The 22,417-nt window shown below is 47.5% G+C and overlaps 1 protein-coding gene across 1 annotated transcript; it reads right to left on the bottom strand.

Annotated features, from left to right (window-relative positions):
* Positions 1-267: 267 nt before the first annotated feature.
* Cacng5 (calcium voltage-gated channel auxiliary subunit gamma 5) lies at positions 268-7,225 on the bottom strand. Its single transcript, XM_076870003.2, has 5 exons — positions 7,030-7,225; positions 5,743-5,829; positions 3,961-4,101; positions 987-1,132; positions 268-687 (listed from the first exon to the last, which is right to left on the bottom strand). Exons 1-5 carry the CDS (start codon positions 7,223-7,225, stop codon positions 430-432), a joined length of 828 nt encoding a protein of 275 aa, XP_076726118.2. The 3' UTR covers positions 268-429.
* Positions 7,226-22,417: the final 15,192 nt, after the last annotated feature.

Below are 22,417 nucleotides of genomic sequence, written 5' to 3'. Positions count from 1 at the left end.
CCCAGGTCATGAACGTGAGGCCAGGCCAGTTGGCAAGCACTCTAGTCCTGTTGCTACATCAGGGACTCAGCATCTCAGAACTGGCCTTGGTGGGGTGTGGAGTTGGGAGTGTGGGTACAATAACAACCAGAACACCAGCTTCTCCAGGGCAGGGGGCGCTGCTGAGCCACTGCTGGGATTGGCACCCCAGAGGCGGGGCTTCACCTATGCTCTCAGCCAATCAGTGTGCTCGCTGGCTCCAGGGTCCTGACCTCCACGTGAGGTGTGAGCTACTCTGGGAGAAGCAGGGAGAGAATGTGGTCAAACAACAGGGCTAAGCAGCGGGTGGCCTGGGCTTGCCAACCACAGGCTTGGGGCTCAAGGGCCGTCAGGGGAGGAGGGCAAGGGCTGTCCGGCTGTCCACAGTCCAGGCAGGGAGGTGGCTGGGGTTCAGCAGGGAGAAGATGACATCTGGTCATAGTCGGGGCACTTGAGCAGGGCTGGGTAGTTGCTGTTCATCTGAAGGGAGGTGTCGCTGGAGATGTCGGAGGGGCTGCGGCCCCGGATCCAGGCATCTGGGTGCAGGAACTGGCCGGAGTAATCGGAGCAGTTACTCAGACGTGGACGGTAGAAGCCAGGGTGAGGCCTGTACATGTCCTCGGCGGTATACCTCTTCATGAACAGGTACACAGACATCACCCCTGCACTCTACAGGGAGGAGGAAGGAGAGAAGAGGTCACTGCTGAGGCCTGGCCGGGATCCCCCTGCTGGGGTCCTCCCAGGACATAGTCATGGGGGAGCTCAGGGAAGGTGGTCAGTAGATGTGGGACAGTAGTGGGCCTTAGAGACACCCTAGATAGAGGAGCCCCGGGAAGGCCAGAGAGTGGCACATGCTAGACATGAAAAAGGGACATGAAGTTGGTGGTCCAGGATACTTATGGAATGCCTTCCTTCTCCCAGCCCAGCAGGGCAGCCCATTCTGACACGGGACACAGTGGGCAGGTTACCTCTGTTAAAAGGAAGGAGATGGCAGCAAAGGCAAATGACCATCCGTATCTGTAGTTGAAATAGGTCTCTGCATCCTTGGTCCTGTTGAGCATCTCGTCATTGATGCTGGAGATGTAGAGCACTAGGCCCACCACAAGAGAGAGGCCTGGGAGAAGACAAGGGAGGGAAGGGGACACTCAGCACAGAGGCCCAGGAGCTTGCTGATGTGGCATTCATCAGGAACAGAGCTGCTGGACTTTTAATCACAGTGCATTCATTTTGAAGTTCAAGGGCAAGCAGGAGCTGGCTTACTGAGGATCCTGTCTAGTCCAGCACCTTCTAGATAGTGGTGGATAGCTGCAGCTCAGGAAGCTCCCTGTCCAGCCACCCTCCTGAGCCAGGGATCGAGCCCGGTGGTCCTTCCCCAGCTGGTCACATCTGCCAAACATACCTACCTGAGCCCCAGCCCTGGACATTCTCATTTGCTGGGGGCCTGGGCTGGAACCCTGGCACTGTATTGTCCTAAAAGCTCCCCAGGTGACACTAACGTGAACCAACATGGAGGTGCACACCCTGAGCTAGCAAGTGGCTTCTACAAAACTGAGAAGAAGATAGGTTCCCTGAGCAGGATGCCAGGCCTTCGTCCCTCTCTCTAGCAGCAGGTGGTGCACAGCACTGTGGCATCTAGTGATGTGGCCAGAGGTCTGCGCAGCCCATCTGAGCACAGGGCATGGCCTATCTGAGATCTTTAGGCAAAAGACTAAAAACAGTATGTGCAGATTCTGGCCAGCATTTAACTGGGAGGCTACTGGGACCCAAACTCCTCCTGCCATTATGTAAATGACTGCCTCCGGCATCAGTCTCATCAATTAGTAACTGTAATTGAATCAAGACATAATTAATTACTCTGTGTTGAGCTGTTTGGGTTTTAATTCTATTCACATTATTATACGAAACTCGGGCATCTCAAAGGATGAATATTAGAGTGAAATAGATGTGATTCAAACCTTTCTAAATACCTAATTCATGAGTGAATCATTAATGTCCACACCTGCCATTCTCTATTGTTCTCAGAACAACTTCATGTGGCCTCGCCCAATGCTAGATTTCTGGGCCTGTGGCCCACTCTCGAAATCTCAGGAGTCTCAAAGCAACTGTAGAGCCTGGGCAATGTGAGGTTCACAGAAGGAAGGGTAAAGAGCTGAAACCTGCATCTGTATGTCTCTGCATAGGTGGAAATATCACCATTCGAAGGTTGGGCTGATGATATTGCAGGTGCTTCATAAATATTTGTTGGGTTGATGGATAGAAGGGCAGAAGACTGAATTAACAGATGGAAGAATGGCAGATGGGTTGGTGGGTAGAATAGATGAACAATTGAAGAAAGAATGGTTGGGTATATGCATGGGTGGATGGATGGAAGGAAAGAAAAAGAATGGTTTTTGGTCATTAGGCAATCTGACTGCCAACTGGCTACCAAGCTATATTGACAAGAAAATATTGAAAAAGGGATCCTAAAGTGACTTGGGAGTCAGATGGCAGTCATAATGCCTGGTGCACAAGAGCTCCTTTCTTCTTTCCTTCCTGTCCACCTGTCCATCCATACACCATTGAAACCACCCACCCATCTTCCACCTCATGTTCTCCTCCCCAGCTTCCTCTCTCCAATCAACCAGTTCAAGGCACCTAAAATGCATGCCTTTTCTTTTGGAGATGATGACTTGAGCCATTATCTTTTTGGCTCAAGTCATTATCTTCAAAAGAAAAGGTGTCCATGAAAGTGTACGAGTCACCCTGAAGGGGAGAAAGAGTGCACCTCTCTCCACACACTCCCTGGGAGTCACCACATCCATTTCCTTCCCTAACTGCCTTCTAGATGTCACCTGGACATCTCAAGCTCAGCATTTCCCCCATGAAATTCATGAACTTTGCCTAAATCTCTTTCTCCTGTGATCCCTGGATCACTGATGTGCTATCCATCGACTCAGTGCCCAAGCAAGAAATCATGCCCAAGCACTCACCCTCGACTCTGCCCTTGAAAGTCTATCCCTTTTGAGTTTACCTCCCAAACGACACCTGACCTTCTCCTTTCTCTCTGCGGCACCATCCATCGCTCCTGCACCCACCACGAGGAGTAATGATTCCATCCCATCCCCCCACGCTTCGTCTTTTCTCTTCCCTCCAGACCCTCTTCCCTTCCACCCCAGCCTCACTCCTTTGCCTAACTCCCACTCACTTCCAGCTCATCCTCCATCCACCTGCAGCTCTCCTGCCATCTTCCCCGATCAACCCTTGGCCTGAGGTGTGGCTTCTGCTCTGGGCTCTGCAGCAGTCCTTGCTGGCTCCCATCATGGCCCTTTCTAGGCTGGGTTCTAGTTCCATCTACTTGTTTGTATCTCCACTCTGCACTCCTTTTTTGCAGGCTGCGAGACCAGCACCCAGAATAAGGCCTGGTAGGTACCATGAATTACTGAAGTGCAACCTGGTGCCAGTCCAGGAAGACAGGTCCCTGGTGAAGGACCCCTGGTGGGCCCAGGGCATGGGGTGTGATGGGCAAGTGAAGAGGACAGCAAGAGTCTCCTGAGGAGAGCTGAGGGCTGGGGAGTGAAGGGACATAAATACAAAGGCAGACAGTGTTTATTTTTCAGTCCCAAACATGACAGCACCAGCTGCTTCAGGAACAGGGGTCCTCCTCATTGGTGGGAGCTATAGAGAGGCAACACCTGGGTTCCCAGCCCAGGTCTGCCCCAGGGAGAGCCTGTCAGGTCACCCCCACTCCAAAGCCTCTTTGCTTTTCTGCCAGGTCGTGGATGGGCCTGGGGTCATCAGAAGCCTTCTCCAGCCCTGACTCAATTCTGCCGGGCTCACTGACTTGTCCTGTTTCCAGTGCCAGGAGCTGACCCGCAGCCATGACCGGCACTTCCTGCAGCAGAGCCATTCGGGAGTTAAATATCAAAAGTCCAATGCACAAAAAGGGAAAAAATCGCCACTTACCAGAGAGGATAAAGAAGATGCCAGAGACAAAGGCCAGTATCGTCCTGTGGGGACGGATGTGCCCGATGTTGCTCAGGATAAACCCGATGAACATGAAGAAGAGGCTGACCAGAGGGAATGGTGTGGCCGAGCGAATCATTTCTAGTTTAAGGGACGAAGGAGCAGCCTGTCAGCCTCCAGCGGTCTCAGCCACATTCCTTATCCCAAGTACAGTGTTCTATAGTATCTAACCAGGGTCCTCAAAGCCGCACCCCTGCATGTGTCCCTAGAGCCATGACCCCTGGGGTGACCTGGGGACCACCCAGTGCTGGTAGGGCTTTTGTCCCTGAGACAGAGCCAGAAGGTCTGGCTTCAAGTGCTAACATATTCAGAGCCTGTCTTCTCTGGGCATAAACTACTTCCTCCTGGAGTCTACACTGCCTGCCATATGGTAGCTGTGGAAGGACCTGGTCATGATATCTTGTTTCTTCTCTCAGCGACAGTCACCATTTCCATGTGCAAGGGGCTGCCCTGAATGGTACAAGGAAAGTCACTGGCCTCCGTCTTCCTCAACCTATAATTACTTTTTGGGAGCATTTCTATTGTATAGTAAAAAGACTTTGATCTTTTTCCCAGTTTCCTGAGAGAGAGCATCCAAATCCTTAGAATTTCCTAAGTGACAGAGTGTCTTTGTTAGTCATGGTGGGCCCCTAGGTACACCTGAGTTTATACTAACAGGTGACTCAGAATGGGGCCTGGAAAGAGCATCCACGTGTTTAGAGGGTTGGGGTTTTGAGCCACAGGAAGGGAAGAGCTAGGTACTGAGTTCAATAACTCAGTGGATGGTGTCTACTTAATAAAACCCAACAAAAACTCTGGACACCAGGGTTGAGCTTCCTGGGTGGTGAACACATCCATGTGTCAGGACAGTGATGCATTCTGATTTCAGCAGGAGAGGACACTGAAGATCTTCATTTGGGACCCTGCCAGACCTTGTCCTGTATGTCTCTTTGTTTGGCTGGTCCTGATTTGTATCTTTTATAATAAAATCATAATGTGAAGTCTAGCACTTGCTTGAGTTCTGTGAGCCATGTTAGCAAAATGTTGAACTCTGGAAGCCACAGGAACCCTCAAACTTGTACCCAATTGGCTAGAAGTGCAGGTTGCCTAGGGACCTCTGATCACGTGTCTGGCATCTGAAGTAAGGACAGTCTCGTTGGAGACTGAGCTCTTAAACCTGTGGAATCCATGTTAACTCCAGGTGATTAGTACCATGGGCCTTCCATGGGCTTTCATGAATTTGAACAACTGAAGATTCAAAGAGATGATTTAAAGTCTGAGGAGGGATGTGTGTAAGTTATATGCAAGTACTACGCCATTTTATATATAAGAGACTAAGTGTTCCCAGATTTTTGTATCTGTGAGGGACCCTGGAACCAAGCTCCTTCACATAGGAGAAATGACTGTTATCAGAGTTGTTGTGCAACATTGCAAGCTCCCTATGGGATCAGAAGTAACTCTGGTGAGCTCAAGGTCATGAAGTCAGTCCCCTTGTAGTCCAGGGAGACCCGTTTAGTTTCCTGGGTATGAATGAACTCTCAACTGCTGGGGTCACAAGACTTGGAGACTGAAATAACCTGTCTCTACCACTGGAAAATTAATCTGCGGGGCAAGTGTTAGTGAACTCAACACACTGAGGTTAAGCCCTTTAGCTCTTGAGAACAGGCTGGTCACCCTGGCTTCCTTTTGACCTGCTTTCTCTGTGCAGCCAGTGGCCCCGGTTAGAAAGTTCAATACACCTACTTAGAACACTGACTGTGGACTCGGACGTCAGCTGGGAGTTCATGGGCATCACATATTCTATGGTGAAGCAGCGTCCCCGCTCCTCACCTAGGAGACAAGAATTACTTATATTTCTAGGTTCTTCATGAACATGGATTTCAGGTTAGTACATTCAAATGGTATTTCCAAACGCACATAAGGTCTTTGACTTGCTGTGTCTTTGCACATGGACTGCATACAAACCCTAGGGTCCCTCACTGGTGACCCACAGCAGGGGTGGGGATATGTCTGACATCACATCCTTCTGGAGCATGGTTCTGAGCACCACGAACTGCAAGATAAGAGGTCAGGACTGGGAACTCCACACTGGACAAACGCCACACTGTGTCTCCTCGTTTCTGGACGGAGGGGGCTGATGGGAGTGCGCGGCTGGCTTAGATTCGTGAGTGTGGGTGTCACAGAACAGGTCCTGGTGACTTCACATTCTGCTTCAGATTTAGGTAGAGCCTGACGCCCCACAGTCTGGGGCAGTGGAAGATCAGGTCAGAATGGGAGGCTCAACGAGTGACCAGGAAGCCAGGCCTGCTGAATCTCATCCAACCACCATCCCACCCGCCACACAGAGGTCACAGAGCCTCACTTGGAAAAGCCCAGTGGCCACTCTGTGACTGTCCCAGCCAGCCCAGGCTTGCAGCCATTCTTGCAGGACATGGGAATGCTTTTCTGGCGCAGGCTGGAGCTGGGCAGTGATAAGGAGATCAAGAACAGAGCTCTTGGAGCAGGGTGCCAGGGAAGCCCTGGTGAGCTGAGGGGAGGCCCAGGTAGGCAGGTAGGTAAGTATGATCAAAATCTGCGCCACCCTGCAGGGTCCCAAGGACCTGCTTTGTGTTTTTCCTGTGTCACAGAAGAACAGAGAAACCGCTTAGTATTTCCTGTCCTGCAAACTAGGGGAGGCTGACTTAAGCTCCTGAGTGATTTGTAAAGTGGAAGCCATAACAAGCTTGGCTTCAGTGTTGGAGGGTTACACAGGATCCCAGCTCAAGGAGCCGAAATGTGCAAGAGCAGGTCATCCCAGCCAGCCCTGGGAGGGAGCCTCAGGAGGGGACCTGGGAGCTGAGAGGCTTGCTCAACCTATTTATTATCCACTTGGAGAGTCCGCTCCCCTGCAGGGACCAGGTCCTGGATGCTGAACCCAGCACAGTCCAGAGTTTGTGGGGATTCTCTGTGACAATGTCTCCTTCCAGCATCTCTTCCCCGGGAGGAACCACTTGGGGCAGGTTTTCCCAGGGGGAGGGCTGGTACTCTTACCTGCCAGGAAGCAGACCCGCCAGAGGCCCGAGTGCAGGGACATCTTGACCTCAGTGCTCTGGTTCTGGGGCAGGACCACGCCTTCCTCCAGGTACAGCCAGTAGTCGGTGCTGACGGCGATGCCCAGGAGGCCCAGGCCACAGACGGCAAAGACGCTGCTCAGCAGGGTCAGCGCCTTCCTCCCGCAGGTGCTCATCTTCCCGGCCACCGGCTGGACGCTGGCCCGCACGGTGTTGGCTCTGGGAAGGGAGGGTGAGAGGGCCAAGATGAGGAGCAGTAGCATGAATAAAGACCACCAGGTAACTCAGGTGCTCTGGCATGGGGCTTCTGCACTCCGGCTACAATCTGAGGTCACTGAGGGGATGTCTAAAAATCCCCAAGCCCACTGGGCTTCGCTGGGGTCTGAGCAATAGAGTTGTGTTTTTTTTTTTTTTTTTTTTTTTGGTACTGGGGATTGAACTCAGGGGCACTTGACCACTGAGCCACATCCCCAGCCCTAGTTTGTATTTTATTTAGAGACAGGGTCTTGCTGAGTCACTTAGTGCCTTACTTTTGCTGAGGTTGGCTTTGAACTCACAATTCTCCTGCCTCAGCCTCCCAAGCTGCTGGGATTACAGGCGTGTGCCACTAGGCCCAGCTAGTTGTTTTTTTGTTTTGTTTTGTTTTAAAGCTTGCAAAGCACTGCATCAAGTTCTTGAAGAATCACATTACATACTATGTAAAAAGCTGGAAAGTCTGTTTGGCTTTGCAAATTCTAGAATTTTCCAGACTTATTTGACCACAGAATGGCATCTCCATCGTGTTCTGGGAAACCCACTCTAGGAACCATGTTGCCCCCATGAAGAATAAGAAGACCTGCTCTGTCCACGCTACAGAATTGCTGGGGGTGGGGGGGTTGACTGCAATGGCAGAAGTCACTGTTTTGAAAAATCAGAAGCACAGTCCTGGTGCAGGGTTTTATTATTAGGCAACAATGGACTAAGCCCCCGCTTCTTGCAGAGAAGACATATCAGAGCTCTTGAAATACAACAGCTGCTGCCTGGCAGAAGCTGAGCAGCCAATTTTAATGTTAAGCTTGGCAGAGAGCTGAGAAAGATTTGGGTCTTGGAGATTTGGAAGGATGGAAGTAGAGAGGAGATTGTATCTGAATCTAGAAAAGCAAGACATAAAAGAAGAGGTTGAAGGTGACCTTGCCTGCTAATCTCTGCAGCAGCAGACCCCAAAGCCTGGAATGTGCTGAGGAAAACCCCCAAAGTCTTTTTTAAAAATTTTTTTTAAAAAAACATTTATTTTTTAGTTTTTGGCAGACACAACATCTTTGTTTGTATGTGGTGCTGAGGATTGAACCTGAGCCGCACGCGTGCCAGGCGAGCACGCTATCGCTTGAGCCACATCCCCAGCCCGCCCCCAAAGTCTTAAACCTTCCCAGAGAGCTTCACATGGGGTGAAAATAACAACTTTATTCATTATACAGTTATATTTTATGCTTCTATTGTGCCATTGTATCTATTTGTCAATAAATAACATCATGGATCGAGGGCCAGGCTACTGCGCAGAGTCCTCCATGTACAGTGTCTCAGGACCTCACAGCAATCTTGGAAGTAGCGAGTATCGGTCCCACTTTGTGGATGAGGAAACTGGGGCTTAGAGATGTCATGTAGCCTGCAGGACACCGTTGGTGCATTGCAGAACACGGATTTAAACCCCGGTCTGATTCCACATTCTTGCCCAGGTGACACCATCTTTCATTCATAAATACATTCATATATATACACACACACACACACACACACACACACACACACACACACATTTTTTAAAAAGTTTTTTTAGTTGTAGATGGATACATTTATTTCTTTATATGTGGTGCTGAGGATTGAAATCAGGGCCTCACACATGCTAGGCAAGAGATCTACCACTGAGCTACAGCCCCAGCCTCCAGGCAACACTATCGTTTACTGAAGAAATAAATGGCTTCAGGGAGTGTGGGGTGAAGGACTAACACCCAAGGTAGGTTGCTTAGGGAATCCAGAAATGTAGAAGACATAATACTTGGAAAAATTTCTTTTTGCACGGCCCAGGGTTACATAAGGGCTGTTACAACTGGGACTCCCAGTTGGATGCCATCCGGCAAATCCCCTGGTATCCGTGTCATGGTGGTGCACGATGACTCAGCATTTCTGATTCAGAAAACCACAATGCAGGGAAGCAGGACTCATACCCCCCTTAACCCACACAAAAGACATTCAAGTTCCAGGGTAGGAGTCCCTGAGATCACCCAGCCTGCGACTTGGAGGGACCAGGGTGCAAACTGTAAATATTTCGAGCGCTGATCCAGTGCTTCTTTCTCTGGAGTGCACGGAGAATTAAAACACAGTAAATGAACATTACCTGTCCGTCCCTCTCTGGAAACACCACCATATTAATACCTTACTTCATGGCTATAAGGTTCTTGCTTAGCAGCTGGACGGCCATCTTAAGTGACAACCGCCATTTTAAGGAAAAGGTTTTGCCCAAGGGCCTTTCTGAGAAAGACTCACCACTCCCTCAAACCAACCCAACCCTTAACCGCCCACGTTAGGACCCCATGGGCTCTGATTCCTGAGCCTCCCCGACAAAAGTCCCAGAATGCAAGCCCGTTTTGCCTCTCTCTCCTATAGAGAGAGGGCCTTTATTGGTCAGCTCTGACAAATAGACTCTCGTGTGGATCTCTGCCTGGTCTCCGTCTTTCATTTCTTGCTTACCCAACTCTCGTTCCTCGCTTTCCCTTCGATGGCCATGCCGTCTTTTAAAATTTCCTATGGGATTGTGCATGCGAGTCTGCACGTTCTCCCACCCAAGGCCTTCCGGAGGCCCCTTGGAGACACTGTGGTTGGAATGGATTCCTAGCTCCTACAGAATCAGGGGAACTCACTGCTTCTCCATGCTGTGAATCTCCTCCCTGTTCGACTATGTTCATTTGTTGTATTCTGAAGGGAGGAAGGCAGACATTTTTTATTAGTTGCCAAGCCAAGAAGAGATGTTGACCCTCTAATGTTCAATGAACAAAGCTGACTGCAAAAACCGTCATTTACCATCAGCTCTGCTGTGTAAAAAATGCACAGACTGGGAGGAAATAAAACCAAAATATTGACGGTAGATGCTTCCAGGTAATAAGGTTATGTATATTTTATGCTCTTTATGTTTTTCTGTGCTCAATAAAGATTGTAAAAGAACATGCGTTATTTCTATAGCTAGAAAAGAAAACTAAATTAAAGTTTAGAAACATCAATTCTGCAACCACTGCCCTTGCAAACAATAAATGCAGGGCTCTGGCTAACTCCTGGGCTGGGGACGCCAAAATGCAGTGTCACTCTTGGAAAACTGGGGCTCGGAAACTCGACAGCTTTGAGCGTTTTAAGATGATTACCCGGTGCCATTACCTCTAAGTATTAGATTGTTAATTATCAGAAATTAACAGTTGCTAATTATGATCCATGGCTGGCAATTAGGGAGAAATGTCTTGTGGAGATTAAATCACTAATGGCCCATTTTCCCTCCCAAGCCAATAGTAAAAGGGTTTCGAAGAGCGCTTAGGGGCTCCGAGGCAGGTGAGGTTAAGGTGCCCAGGAGAGTCTAGCTATGGGACCGCTGAGGAGGATGGATGGAGGACAAACTCACATGTCCTGATCCCAGTCTCCCGCCGGCCCCCAAAGACCCCCATCATGCTTTGATGAAGGGTTGGGACAAAGCTTTGCAGCCAGTGACAGCAGCTGCTCCTGGGAGCTGGCTCAGTGACTCAGGGTTGGCCTGGCCAGTGGCCAGCAGGGTGAGCTGGAGATCGGGCAGAGTCTCCAGTGGTTCCTGTAACCCTGCTCCTTCCCACCAGGCTGCCCCGTTATCTTCTATGGTGGTGGACGCTCCCCCATTAAGCAGTGGGGTCTGTGTGTCCTGCCCTTGGTGCGGCAGGTCTGTAAGTGCACTGATGTTAAAGCCCACAGCAGGAAGGCCATGGGCCTTCTGAGGCTGGGTCATAAAAAGAGATGCGGCTTCCTCCTGACTCTTGGATGCTCACCCAGGGGAAGCCATCCTTGGTGAGCATCTCACTCCCTCACTCCCCTGAGGTCCCCACACGTTAGGACAGTGCTTCTTGGCTTCAGCCCTATTAATATTTGGGGCTGGATGGTTCTTTTTCTTGGGGGGCTGTCGTGTGTGTTGCAGGAGGTTTAGCAGGATCCTTGCCCTCTTCCCCACCCAATGCCAAAATGACAGGCAAAAATATCCTATTGGGGGAAAATATTTCTAGTATCCCTACTAGCTTTCGAGGCTAGGTGCAGATGTCCTGGTGGACAGTCCAGCGGAGCTTCCAGCCCACAGCCAGCTGCAAGTCATGAGGTTAAGTCTTCCTAGATGGACATCTAGCCTGGATGAGTTGCAGCCCTGGACAACATCCAAGAGCAACTATATGAAAAATCACAAGTGCTGCCCAACTGAGCACTCACCAAATTCCTGACCCCCAAATCAAGAGCAAAATGAAACAGTTGTTGTTTTATGCCACTATGTTTCAAGGTAATTTGATACATAGTAAAAGTTACTAAAATAGCTTCTTTACTCACTTAATTAGCATCTTCTTCTCATGGCCTAGAGAGACTCTAAATCCAAGGTGTGGCTTTGGCCCTGAATGTAACTTAATGATGGAGGGCCTGCAGCTCATAGTCTATTCCTTGGAATTTACAGCCACGTGAGGTGTGAAGGGCATATGGGATCAGGCAAATTCAAGTGGAGGTGCTGGCTCTCCTATGTACCCATCCTGGGCAAGTCATATCTCCACTCTGAACCTCAGTCTCTTCCTCTGTAAAACAGAAATAACCTCATAAGAATTTTTGTGAGGATTTATGAAAGTATAATAGAACAAGGCTTGGCTACCTCTTGAACTCTCAGTATAATGCTAAGGTAACAGAGTAATACATCTTGATCCGGGAAGAGTAATAAATACCAGGGCAGATTGAAGAAGCTAAATTTGCCCCTGCAAATCAGCAAAATGGCCTGAACTTTTTACTTCCGCCCAACACTCTCCCTCTTATCGTGGCAGTTGCTCTGCAGAGTTTATTTATTTATTTTTCATTTCCACCCCTGGCAAATTTCAACCCTGCATCAACCAGTTGGAGACATTTTAGGTTTTCTCATATTGCATAAGGATGTGGAATGCCTTCCTGGTGGGTAGTGTGACATCTCTGTAGACATACCATAAAGACAGTATTAGCAAACACGGGTGCAGTGCTTAATACCGTTGAGCGCAGCAGGTACAGCATCAGAAGGCCCTTGTCCCTTGGAGCTTGGAGACCTCGGGGTCATTACTGTCTCACTGTCCTAATGTGGCCCCTCCCAGAGACACTGCCTTTCACCAACGGTCCTGAAGCTGTTTTCCCGCTGGCCCCCGAGCTCTCTGTGCCACGTTGCTGATGCTCTTGGAGTCTGAGTCTTGCTGGGCAACGATTCACTGCCCTCACAAGACGAAGAGTGTGCTTCCTGCATTCCAAGCGCTAAGAGCAGGGCACAGCAGCCTGTCTGCCAGAAGCTCGGGCTATGAGCTGAGGAAACAGCTCTGGCATAGCCCCGTCACAATGTGTCCCCCAAACCTCTTGGAGCGGAGGTCAGGGTCAACGGAAACTCCTCCTACCCTTGACTTGGCGGGAGATTGCTGATGAACGGGTTTCCATGGGGACCAAGAAGCATCATGGGCAACCAGCAAGGGTCACTGCTCTTGCCAACAAAAGTCTAGCTGGAGAGAGATGACCATGACTGTTGAAGGTCCAACAAGATGCCTAGAAAAGCCTCTATAGTGCTTCTCCAAAGGTATGGACATGAACACTCTGGTTAAGTGGAAAAGCACTAACCAAGTGGTGATAATAGTGATTCTATCATTAGGATTATTTTCGTTGCAGAATTTTTCTATGCAAATTAAAGGTTTTGCTATGCAATGAAACCACACTACACATACAATATGAGACTGATTTTATTTTACTTTATTTAATATTACCATTCTTTTCTTTTTTCCTTGGGGGAGGGGTACCAGGGATTGAACTCAGAGGCACTCAACCACTGAGCTACATCCCCAGCCTTTCTTGGTATTTTTATTTAGAGACCGGATCTCACTGAGTTGCTTAGCACCTCACTTTTGCTGAGGCTGGCTTTGAACTTGTGATCCTCCTGCCTCTGCCTCCCAAGTGGCTGAGATTATAGGTGTGCACTGCTGTGCCCAACACACCATTATTTCCTACTGTTTTTAGTAGCTTTAGAATACATGCTCTCTAATTTGCCTTTACCAAAACCAATATAACCATTTGCCTACTGTGGAACAGTTAGGTTGTTTCCAAAAAATTTCTTAGTGTAATCAACAATGAGTAAACATATTCATTACTAAATAACTATGGTGCATCATATCACCTATGCAATATGTAAACATATGGACGCTCAAGTCAAGATTGGCTGGAAAAATAATCACTAAAAATCATCCAAATACTGAGATAAATGGCTAAACACAAAAATTATATATCAAAAAACCAACAGATATACACCAACAGCAGCCAGTTGAAAAATGTAATACATGAAAAAAATCCTATCTGTGAAGCAACAAAATGGTAAAGTTTTAGATTATCTTACTAAATTATGTGTTAATGCTACATAAAGAAAACCTTTAAACTATTGACAAACATAAAATGAGACTGACAAACATAAAACAAGATTGATAAATAATGTGACATTTTTAGATTGACAGTGTCATATAAAAGTGTCATCTTCCCCCTAAGTTAATCTATGAATTCAGTGTGATGAGTTCTCTGGCACATGATTCTGGGGTTAGTCTAGAAGAAGAAACATTGATAAATAACCAGAAAATTATTTTAAAGTTGAAGATAAATAAGGAGGAGCTATTAGATATTTATGATTATGATGCAGCCTCTGCAATTAAAATATTTTGATGCTGATGAAAAAAATCGATACATCAATAGAAGTTTTTAAAAAGCCATTTCCAGGTGTGATTAACTAACTTGTTAAAAATAGCAGTTTCTGACTATGTTTAACTAGTTTGTATTAGACTAATTCTCCCACTGAGAGTAACTATAACAGTTGGATAAAGTGTAAAAAATCTGTTTGAAGACATTGGACAGCAATCACAAAAATCCATGATTCTAGAGGTCAAGAGCAATTGACATTTTGTACAAATTTTCCAATTGAAGTAAAGTATTTGTTAGTTCATACAGTGCGGGTGTGAGAGGCTGAGCAAAAATCTACAGATCTTACAGTAGTACATTGTGCTATAAAATAAAAATGAGAGTTTAGGGCTTGCCAAGGAGGAGCATTGCGGTAAAGAGAAAAAATTTTCAAATGGGGGACTTGGGAATACTCATACTCTCTATAAAGAAGTAATACTCCATGTAAAGAAATAATCCAGCTTTCACAAGATGGATATCCATCTTCAGAGCAGCTCAATTCATGATTGAATGTAGGCAATCTTCTCCTAGGTAACAGACTGACGAAAATAAAAACTAAATCCCATCTTGGGGAATATCATAGCACAAAGAGCATTTCTAGTTTTCCATGTGAATGTCTAGTGATCAAAGAAAAAAAATACCAGACATACCAGCAGGACTAAGACTAAAAAAGGAAACATTGGACACAGAAATGATGACAGTCAGAACATAATACGGCAACACTGTTAACATGCCTAAAAAATAATCATCAACTCGGATTTTCATACCCAGTTAAAATATCCCTCAACATTGGAGGCAAAATAGGAATATATTCAGACAAACAAAAATAAGGAAATTTGGCATCAGTAGACTTGCATCAAGAGAAATGTTAATGCCCGGTGTGGTGGCACATGCCTGTAATCCTGTTGGCTGAGGCAGGGGGTTTGCTAATTCAAAGCCGGCTCAGCAAAAGCTAGGTGCTGAGCAACTCAGTGAGACCCTGTCTCTAAATAAAATACAAAATCAGGCTGGGGATGTGGCTCAGGGGTTGAGTGCCCCTGAGTTCAATCCTCAGTACCCACCCCCACCAAAAAAAAAAAAAAAAAAAAAAGAAAGAAATGCTGAATGTGTTTGTGACACAGAATGAATTAGTGCCCAAGCCCAGGAAGGCAGGACAGAAGCAGCAGCAATGGGAAGGGCAATTACCTGGTTAGTGTAAATAAGTGGTGAGTATAAAAAGAACAACAGTACTGTCTTGTGGGTTGAAACACATGTGGAATTACTTTGAAGCCGATGTACCCTTTTTCTATGACTTAAGATTCTCTCTGTTGAACTGAATGGTAAGAAAATCATAATTTACCACAACTTATTGGGGTGAAGCAAAGTTAACTCAGAAGAAAACTGTAGCCTCAAGAGTGTGTGTGTGTGTGTGTGTCCCCTCGGACACACACATAGGAGGAAGAAAATAATAACATGGAAGAAATTAATGAAAAGGAAACAAACACATAATGAAGAAAATCCACGGTAGACTTGGTAAATTCATTGTAGAATGGGGGTGGGGGAGGAGCGCGCAGGGGGAGAGTGTGGGTCCAGGGCTGGCGCGGCTGTGGAGTCCAGGCCCTCTCCTCTACACTGATGGGGATGAGCGTACAGCTCCACTTGATGACATCCACCTAAACTAACAATGCAGCCGTTCCATAATTTAGTAATTGCACGGCGAGGCATGCACTCTGGATATACCGACAAAGTGCCCGTGTAGCAGGCGGCTTCTGCTGCACTCTGTGCAAAGACAAGAAACAGCAGGCAGCTTAGGTGACCAGGGGGCGGGGGCTAGTCAAATAAATGAGCATTCCTTCCTCCCTATAATGGAACACTAGGTGACTATTACATATATGTTCAATATGGTAAGCTTTCCAAAATTAATTAATTGAGTGATAAAGGCAACAATCATGAAATTGCATACAGTATGATACTGGGTAAAAATAATGCAATCATCTATGCTATGTAAGTAGTTTATATATTGCGTATTTGTGTATTATTTTTATTTCCTGGTTTCTCTCCCTCTCTATATATTATAATTAAAATAGAGATGATTATATATATATATATATATATATATATATATATATATACATTATATACATAGGTTATATATATAGATATATACTTCTCTCTCTCTATACACACCACACACACACACACACACACACACACACACATATATATATATATATATATAGAGAGAGAGAGAGAGAGAGAGAGAGAATGTGTGTGTGTGTGGTGTGTGTGTCTGGGTTGAAATTCAGGTGTCCCACACTCAGGCTCTGTTTACTTCTCCCTCAGTGCCTTCATAAAGAGATGAAAATCAGCCCTGGCTTTCATTTAATCCATGAATTTAAAAGCTCCTGCCTCCCCTCTTCATACAGAGATGAGCTCTTGCACACACACACCTGTGCCTAGGACCTCTCTGGCCTTCCTGCCCAGCACCCCAGCCTCACCCTCAGCCGGAGGCCTCAGGAATAACCCTTCCCTCTGTCCTGCTAAGTCCCGCTCACCCTGGCAGCAGAAGAGACCCACCAGCTCACCCAAAGCCAGTCCCACAGTGAAGAGGGGGCTGTCCTGAACTCCACCACAACAGAAATGGATTTTTATGTTAGGGTATTTTCTGAAGCCAAAGTATCATTTGGCAAACGCAGGACCGCACAATTTTCTTCTTCTTTAACACAGCGGCAAAAGGAACTGCAAACTCCAATGTTCAGGGCGCGAGGTCTTCCTTGCTGACAATGAGAAGCCTGCTCGCCCCATCACCTCCTGCTCACACCTCCCGCAGCTCTGGGTGAGCATCCGACACTCACTTCCCCCATGGCCACCGGGTGTGACAAAAGCCAGAGAGAAATGGAAAACAATTTTGTACCCTGTGTCCTAATATATGTAGACAGGAAAAATGTTCAGGCTTGATCTAATTCCGGGGACACTGGCCATCCATCAGATCAGGCTGCAGCCTGCCGAGACAGAGGGCCAGGCTGTCACCCCACCCCAGAGTCCTGGTTGTGGGTTTGCCCTTCTCCCACCTGCGCACACCTCAGCCTCCCGCTGGCTGACGTTTATTGGACCAGGACACGTGCCCAACACCGCTCTGAGCAATTTCACGTGTGAATCCACCTCATCCTCACAACTCTTCACAGCCTAATTAAAATAGCTACTCCTTCCTTCAGTTTGCAGAATTACATGAACACACTAACGAGCTCTTGATGGAGACTCCAGCCTGACACATAGCAAGCACACAGTCTGTCTGTCATTTGAATTTGTGATACCGACTTTTTAATTTACTCTCTCTGGCTCTTTCCCGTTCTTCCTGTGGATTGAAGTTAAGCCATTTCCTTTCTCGGGTACAGCTTTATTCTCCTCCTGCTTCTTCTATGTTGTTTGGTTTTTTTTTTCAAATACATTACGATTCTAGGGAAGCCCAGGATTACAATGATACACATATTGCCTTACACAGCGCCTTTTAATACCTGTCAGGAGAAGAAATACACAACGGCTGGTTCTGGTAATTACCTGCCTAATTACCTTTATTGATGTTCTTTGTTTATGAAAATTCAAGCTAATGTCTGGTGTTGGTTGCTTTTAGCCTGAAGAACTTCATTTAGCATTTCTTGTCAGGGGGATCTTTCAGCCACAGTTCTTTCAGTTTGTGTTGATCGGGGTGTTTTCATCCCGTCCGTATTTTTTAAAGGACAGTCTTGCTGGCTATCAGAGTCTTGGATGATGGCATTTTTCTTTTTCTCTCATGCAGTCTTTTTGACTGGGGCTCCTTGTCTTCTTGGCTCCAGGACATTTGATGAGATGTCAGCTCTGAATCCTGTTGGGGGTTCCCTTGTACGTGACGAGTCATTTTTCTCTTGTTTGCTTTTAAGATGTTGCCTTTGACATTTTGACAATGATGTGCCTGGGTGTGGCATAGTTCCTCCTAACCACGGTTATTATCTCCATTTTATTGACAAGAGGGTAGTCACACAGTAGGAAAGCCAGGGTCTCCCAACCATAAAGTAGGGGAGCTGGGATTTGAACTGGGAAATCTGGCACCACGATCTGTTCATGCTCAGCTGCCTCCTGTTCATCTCTCAGCCTGGCTCTCGTGGGTCACTTCTGCCCGAGTGCTCGGCCACCCTGGGGATGCTCCCTTCCGAAAAGCAGAGATGCCAGAATGACGAATGGAAACATTGACCTACTTTTTTTTCAACATCACCAGCCTCTTGCTTAAGATAGGAGAGATGAAGATTTCGGGTCTTTTCCCCTTGGCTTTTGCATGATCTACATGGATGGGAAAACCAGGTATTTTCCTTTTAGGATAAGTCTTGTCTTATTTGGAAAGAATATTCCATCGAACCTCCCTTTGTGTGTCCCTCCTATAAAAATAAAGAATCCAGGTGCAAGCTCTCTCTTTCCAATGGACCCCTAAGGTTGAAAGCCGTCCCAGATTTTGAAAGGTATTTCTGTGTGCTTGTGAGCTTTCTTCGCCATTTTCTCAGTTCTTGATGTAATCAGGTTTTGTGAACACAGCGTAGGTCACCAGACCCCCTAGCTGGCGATAAGCAACCAAGTGTACGTCACTGGACACTGAGTGATTCTTGGTCAAGCCCAGACACCCCCCTACCATGATCAAAGTCCATGTTTATGTTTTAGGAGCGACATGATTTTTTTTCTTTTTCTGCTGATTATTTCTTCAGGGGAGAGGGGAAGAAAGTGAGATGTGGGCATCCGGGGAGGGAAGCCCAGGTTCCCCCAGCTCCAGAGCCCAGCCAGGTGCCCCGCAGAAGACAGGCCTTCCAAAGAAAGGCCGTGTGACTGCAGAATGAGGACTCCTGTGAGACAATCAAGTGTGGCCCTGCCCCCTCACAAAGCCCTGGGGGTGCGCTTCTATAAATACCTCCTCCCAGCATCGTGTGCTGCCTCCAGGATTCTAAGGGTATGTAGGACACACCGAAGCCTCCCTGCTCTCCACCATCCTGGGTCCCTGCCCTTCTTCTGTATGCCCCAGCCCTGCCCCATTGGGTCCTCACGATCCAACAGAGAAGCTAGACAGATTCCCCAGGGGTCCAAGAACAACACCCTTGAGCCCCGGCTCCCAGCCCCCCGTAGGCTGGTGCAAGACGGAAAACGATGTACAGGCCCCCAAGCACCTGGTTCTGAGCATGTCCCTACAAGTGAGGTAGCCCAAGGCCACGTGGAAGGCAGAGCAAGTCCACTGGCTCTTCTGGCCCTGGAAGGTGGCCCCACGGCCCTCGGAGGGTCTTGCCCTTGGTCCAGGAGTCCGGGCTCTGGCAGATGTGATGCCTCTTGAGATGAAACCAGGTGTTTTCACGGTTTGAAAGGGATCTTGATGTCTCCTGACTGGATGACAGAATTAAAGGCCTGCAGAGCAAACTCAGGGCCCAAATGGGGGGTGGCCAGTGACAAGATAGAGGAAGGCCAGGGGCTGCTGCCGCCCCTCTCTCTGTCAGCAGCACCCCCTCACCGGCTGCAGAGCCTCTGGGCATCCAAGAGCATTGGTCTGGAAACAGAAGCACAAGGCAGGACAAGGACGAGCCTGGCCCGGCCGCCGCTGCCCTGCCACTCCCCTGCTGCTTGGCTCATAATCCCGCCAGGACCCTCCGAGGGAGCAGGCAGGGCGCGCTGCAGGGAGGTCCGGGCAGCGTGTGTGGCTCCTTCTGCTGCCTCCGCTCTCCGAGGAGCCGGGGCCTGGGGCAAACCCACTCAGCCTCAATTTCATCAATAATCCAGGAGTGAGTCTCTCTTCAGAGTTGCCGTGAGAACGATGTGACATACTGTAGGCCACAGGCTCTTCACAAATGCCAGCTTTACTCCTGGATCCAGAGGGTGGCAAAGTCGACCCCAAAGTCGCTCTGGGCGGAGAAGATGGCATCTGTGGGCTGGGAGCTGCAGGTGAGGAGCCCTGTTTGCCCCCTTTCAGCCTTGGTAGCTGGCTCCGTGGAACCAGGCAGAGGCTGAGGATGGAGCAGGGAGGCCGGGAGGCTCAGGACTTGGCAGGGCCGAGAACCCCAGAAACCTCCAGAAAACCGCCAGATCGGAAAGTGTCTGCCTTCCAAGAGTCAGGTCAAGAACTGAGAGGGGAATGAGAATGGTGTGCCCTGGACTTTCCCAGGAGCCCCTGGCCTGGCAGAATGGGACAGGACAAGTCCTTAGAGCAGTGGTCCTCCATCCTGCTGCCGGTTGGTATCACCTGAGGAGTTTTAAAGAAGCCTTAAAGAGGTCCCAGTGCCGGATTGCTCCCAAGACCCATTGCATCTGACCTTGTGGGGATGGGCAGGGGCCCCCCAGTGTTTTTAAAATTCCCGGGTGATTCTAATGCCCAGTCAAGGTTAAGAACCAGTTGCTCATATGTGGACCCTCCAAGCCTGGAGATATATAGACCCCACACTCATGATCTGCTTTCAGTTTGGACCAGAACTGAGTTGTCCAACATGACAGCCACTAGCTACAGGTGGCTCTGAGCATCTGAAACGTGGTGTGCCCAAACTGAGATGTGTGGTAAGTATGAAACACATAACAAATTCCTAGGACTTAGTGTGCCAAAAGAACATAAAACATGAATGATTTTTAAAACATTGATTACAAGTGGCAATGGCATATTGAGCCTAGATACAATGTATCGTTAAGATTAATTTTACTTGTGTCATTATATCGTAGTCATAGAAAATTTTAAATTGCATTGTATGACTCACATTCCATTTTTTTTATTGGACAGTGCTGGTTTAGAAATGAGCCAGTTAAAAAATGTGTTTTCTGTGGTTCTTCTACTTGTAAGTTTGTTTTATCTGGTTGTGACAATAATTTAATTCATGTTCCATTTATATAACATTCTTGAAGTGGAAAAAGAAAATAAAGAAATGGAGAAGAGGATAATGTTACTAGGGTCAGGGATGAGGAGGGGAGATGGAAAGAGGCCACGTGTGGCCAGAAAAGGGCACCAGGAGGTCCTGGTGAGGGAAGGTTCTGGATATTTACTGTATCAACATCGACTTTCTGGGTGTCACATGGTGTGGTAATTTTGCAAGATGGCATCCTCAGTGGAACTGGGTAAAGGGTATCTGGAATCTCTGTATATTTGTCACAATGGCATGTGAAGCTACAGTTATGTCAAAATAAAAGGTTTAATTAAAAAAAAATCACTTCTGCAACAGTAACTTTCATACTCTGCTGGCAGGAACATAAAATAGTGCAACTCTTGTGGAGAGCAATTTGGTTGAACTTTAAACATTTTCATTTCTCTTGATTCCAACAATTTTGCTCCTGGGAACTGCTGCCAAGGAAATAAATACAAGTATGAAATACACAAAGATGTTTATTCACTGTTTAACAGCAAAAACGCCCCAAACCACCAAAAGGCCTTTCTGTAAAGGAAGGCCCAAGTGAACTCTGGCTTTCCACTCGAGGGGCCAACAGGTGGTCAGTGATGGAAAATGCTGACCAGGGAAGTAACAAGAAATGCAATACAGTGTATTAACAGCCTGTTTGATAATTAAAAAAAAATATCTTTTACAATGTGTGATGATAAGTTCAAAAGTATGAATAGTGGTTGTGTTGATAGAAGGATTACAAATGAATTCATTATTTCTACTTTACTGTGTATTTCCCCTGATTTTGATTAATAAATAGTCACTTTGTCTTCCAATGGCATGACCTTTCTCCTAAAAAATCAGCCATCTCTCCTTGCTGAGGGACAATGCCCAACTAGGGAACATGGCAGGCAGCCGACTCGCCCCCTGCTGGCTGACTGTGGCGGTGCAGCCTGGAGGAACTGCTGGGTCAGGACACAGGGGCTGGGCAGCGAGGGGGCGGGGTGGGGCGGTGCAACTGGGGGCAGATTTAAGACCCCATTCCTGCTCCAAAGCCACTCGGAGAATGATTGTCTCTTGCAAGAATAGAAAGTATCTGAACCACGGTAGCCTACGTAAACTCTGGAAAGATGCTCAAACTTTCAGAGCTTCCTTTGGTAAAGACAAAATTAATGGCATTAGTGGAATGCGTGGTGGGTCACCGAGGCGGGAAACGACATGGAGTCCCGGCTCAAGGAGACGTGCTTTATTGTCCTAGCTAATGCCACGTCCTTTTCCAAAGGAGCCATACCATCTGCAGCATGTAGGAGTCCCTGATCCTTCGTGGCCTTCCCACTATTCGGTATTGTTGGATTTCTTGATTTTGGAATAAAATGGAATCACGTTGTCATCTTCATTTCCATGATTACTAGTGATACAGAGTGTCTTTGTGTTTAGTCCAGATTCCTCTCCCCTTTTTTGGTGAAAACTCTCTTTCATGTCTTCTCCCCATTTTTTCCCTTCTACTGAGTTCATCTTTTTTTTTTATTAATAATATATAGATTATTAATATATAGGAAGGTGTTCTTGAACTAGTCC

The sequence above is a fragment of the Callospermophilus lateralis genome, chromosome 11 (assembly GCF_048772815.1).
Source record: "Callospermophilus lateralis isolate mCalLat2 chromosome 11, mCalLat2.hap1, whole genome shotgun sequence".
In the NCBI taxonomy this organism is placed as follows: domain Eukaryota; kingdom Metazoa; phylum Chordata; class Mammalia; order Rodentia; family Sciuridae; genus Callospermophilus; species Callospermophilus lateralis.
Note: the sequence above shows the minus strand (reverse complement) of the source record. Positions and strands in the feature narration are given on the sequence as shown.

Bases quoted from the DNA above. Each gene is read 5' to 3' on its own strand.
- Cacng5 (XM_076870003.2), bottom strand. From the start codon at position 7,225: ATGAGCACCTGCGGGAGGAAGGCGCTGACCCTGCTGAGCAGCGTCTTT. The intron at 4,102-5,742 runs GTAGGTGTATTG...CCCTTAAACTAG, and splicing joins GTCCACAGTCAGTGTTCTAA to AAATGATTCGCTCGGCCACA. The intron at 688-986 runs GTAACCTGCCCA...TCCTCCCTGTAG, and splicing joins TCTCCTTCCTTTTAACAGAG to AGTGCAGGGGTGATGTCTGT.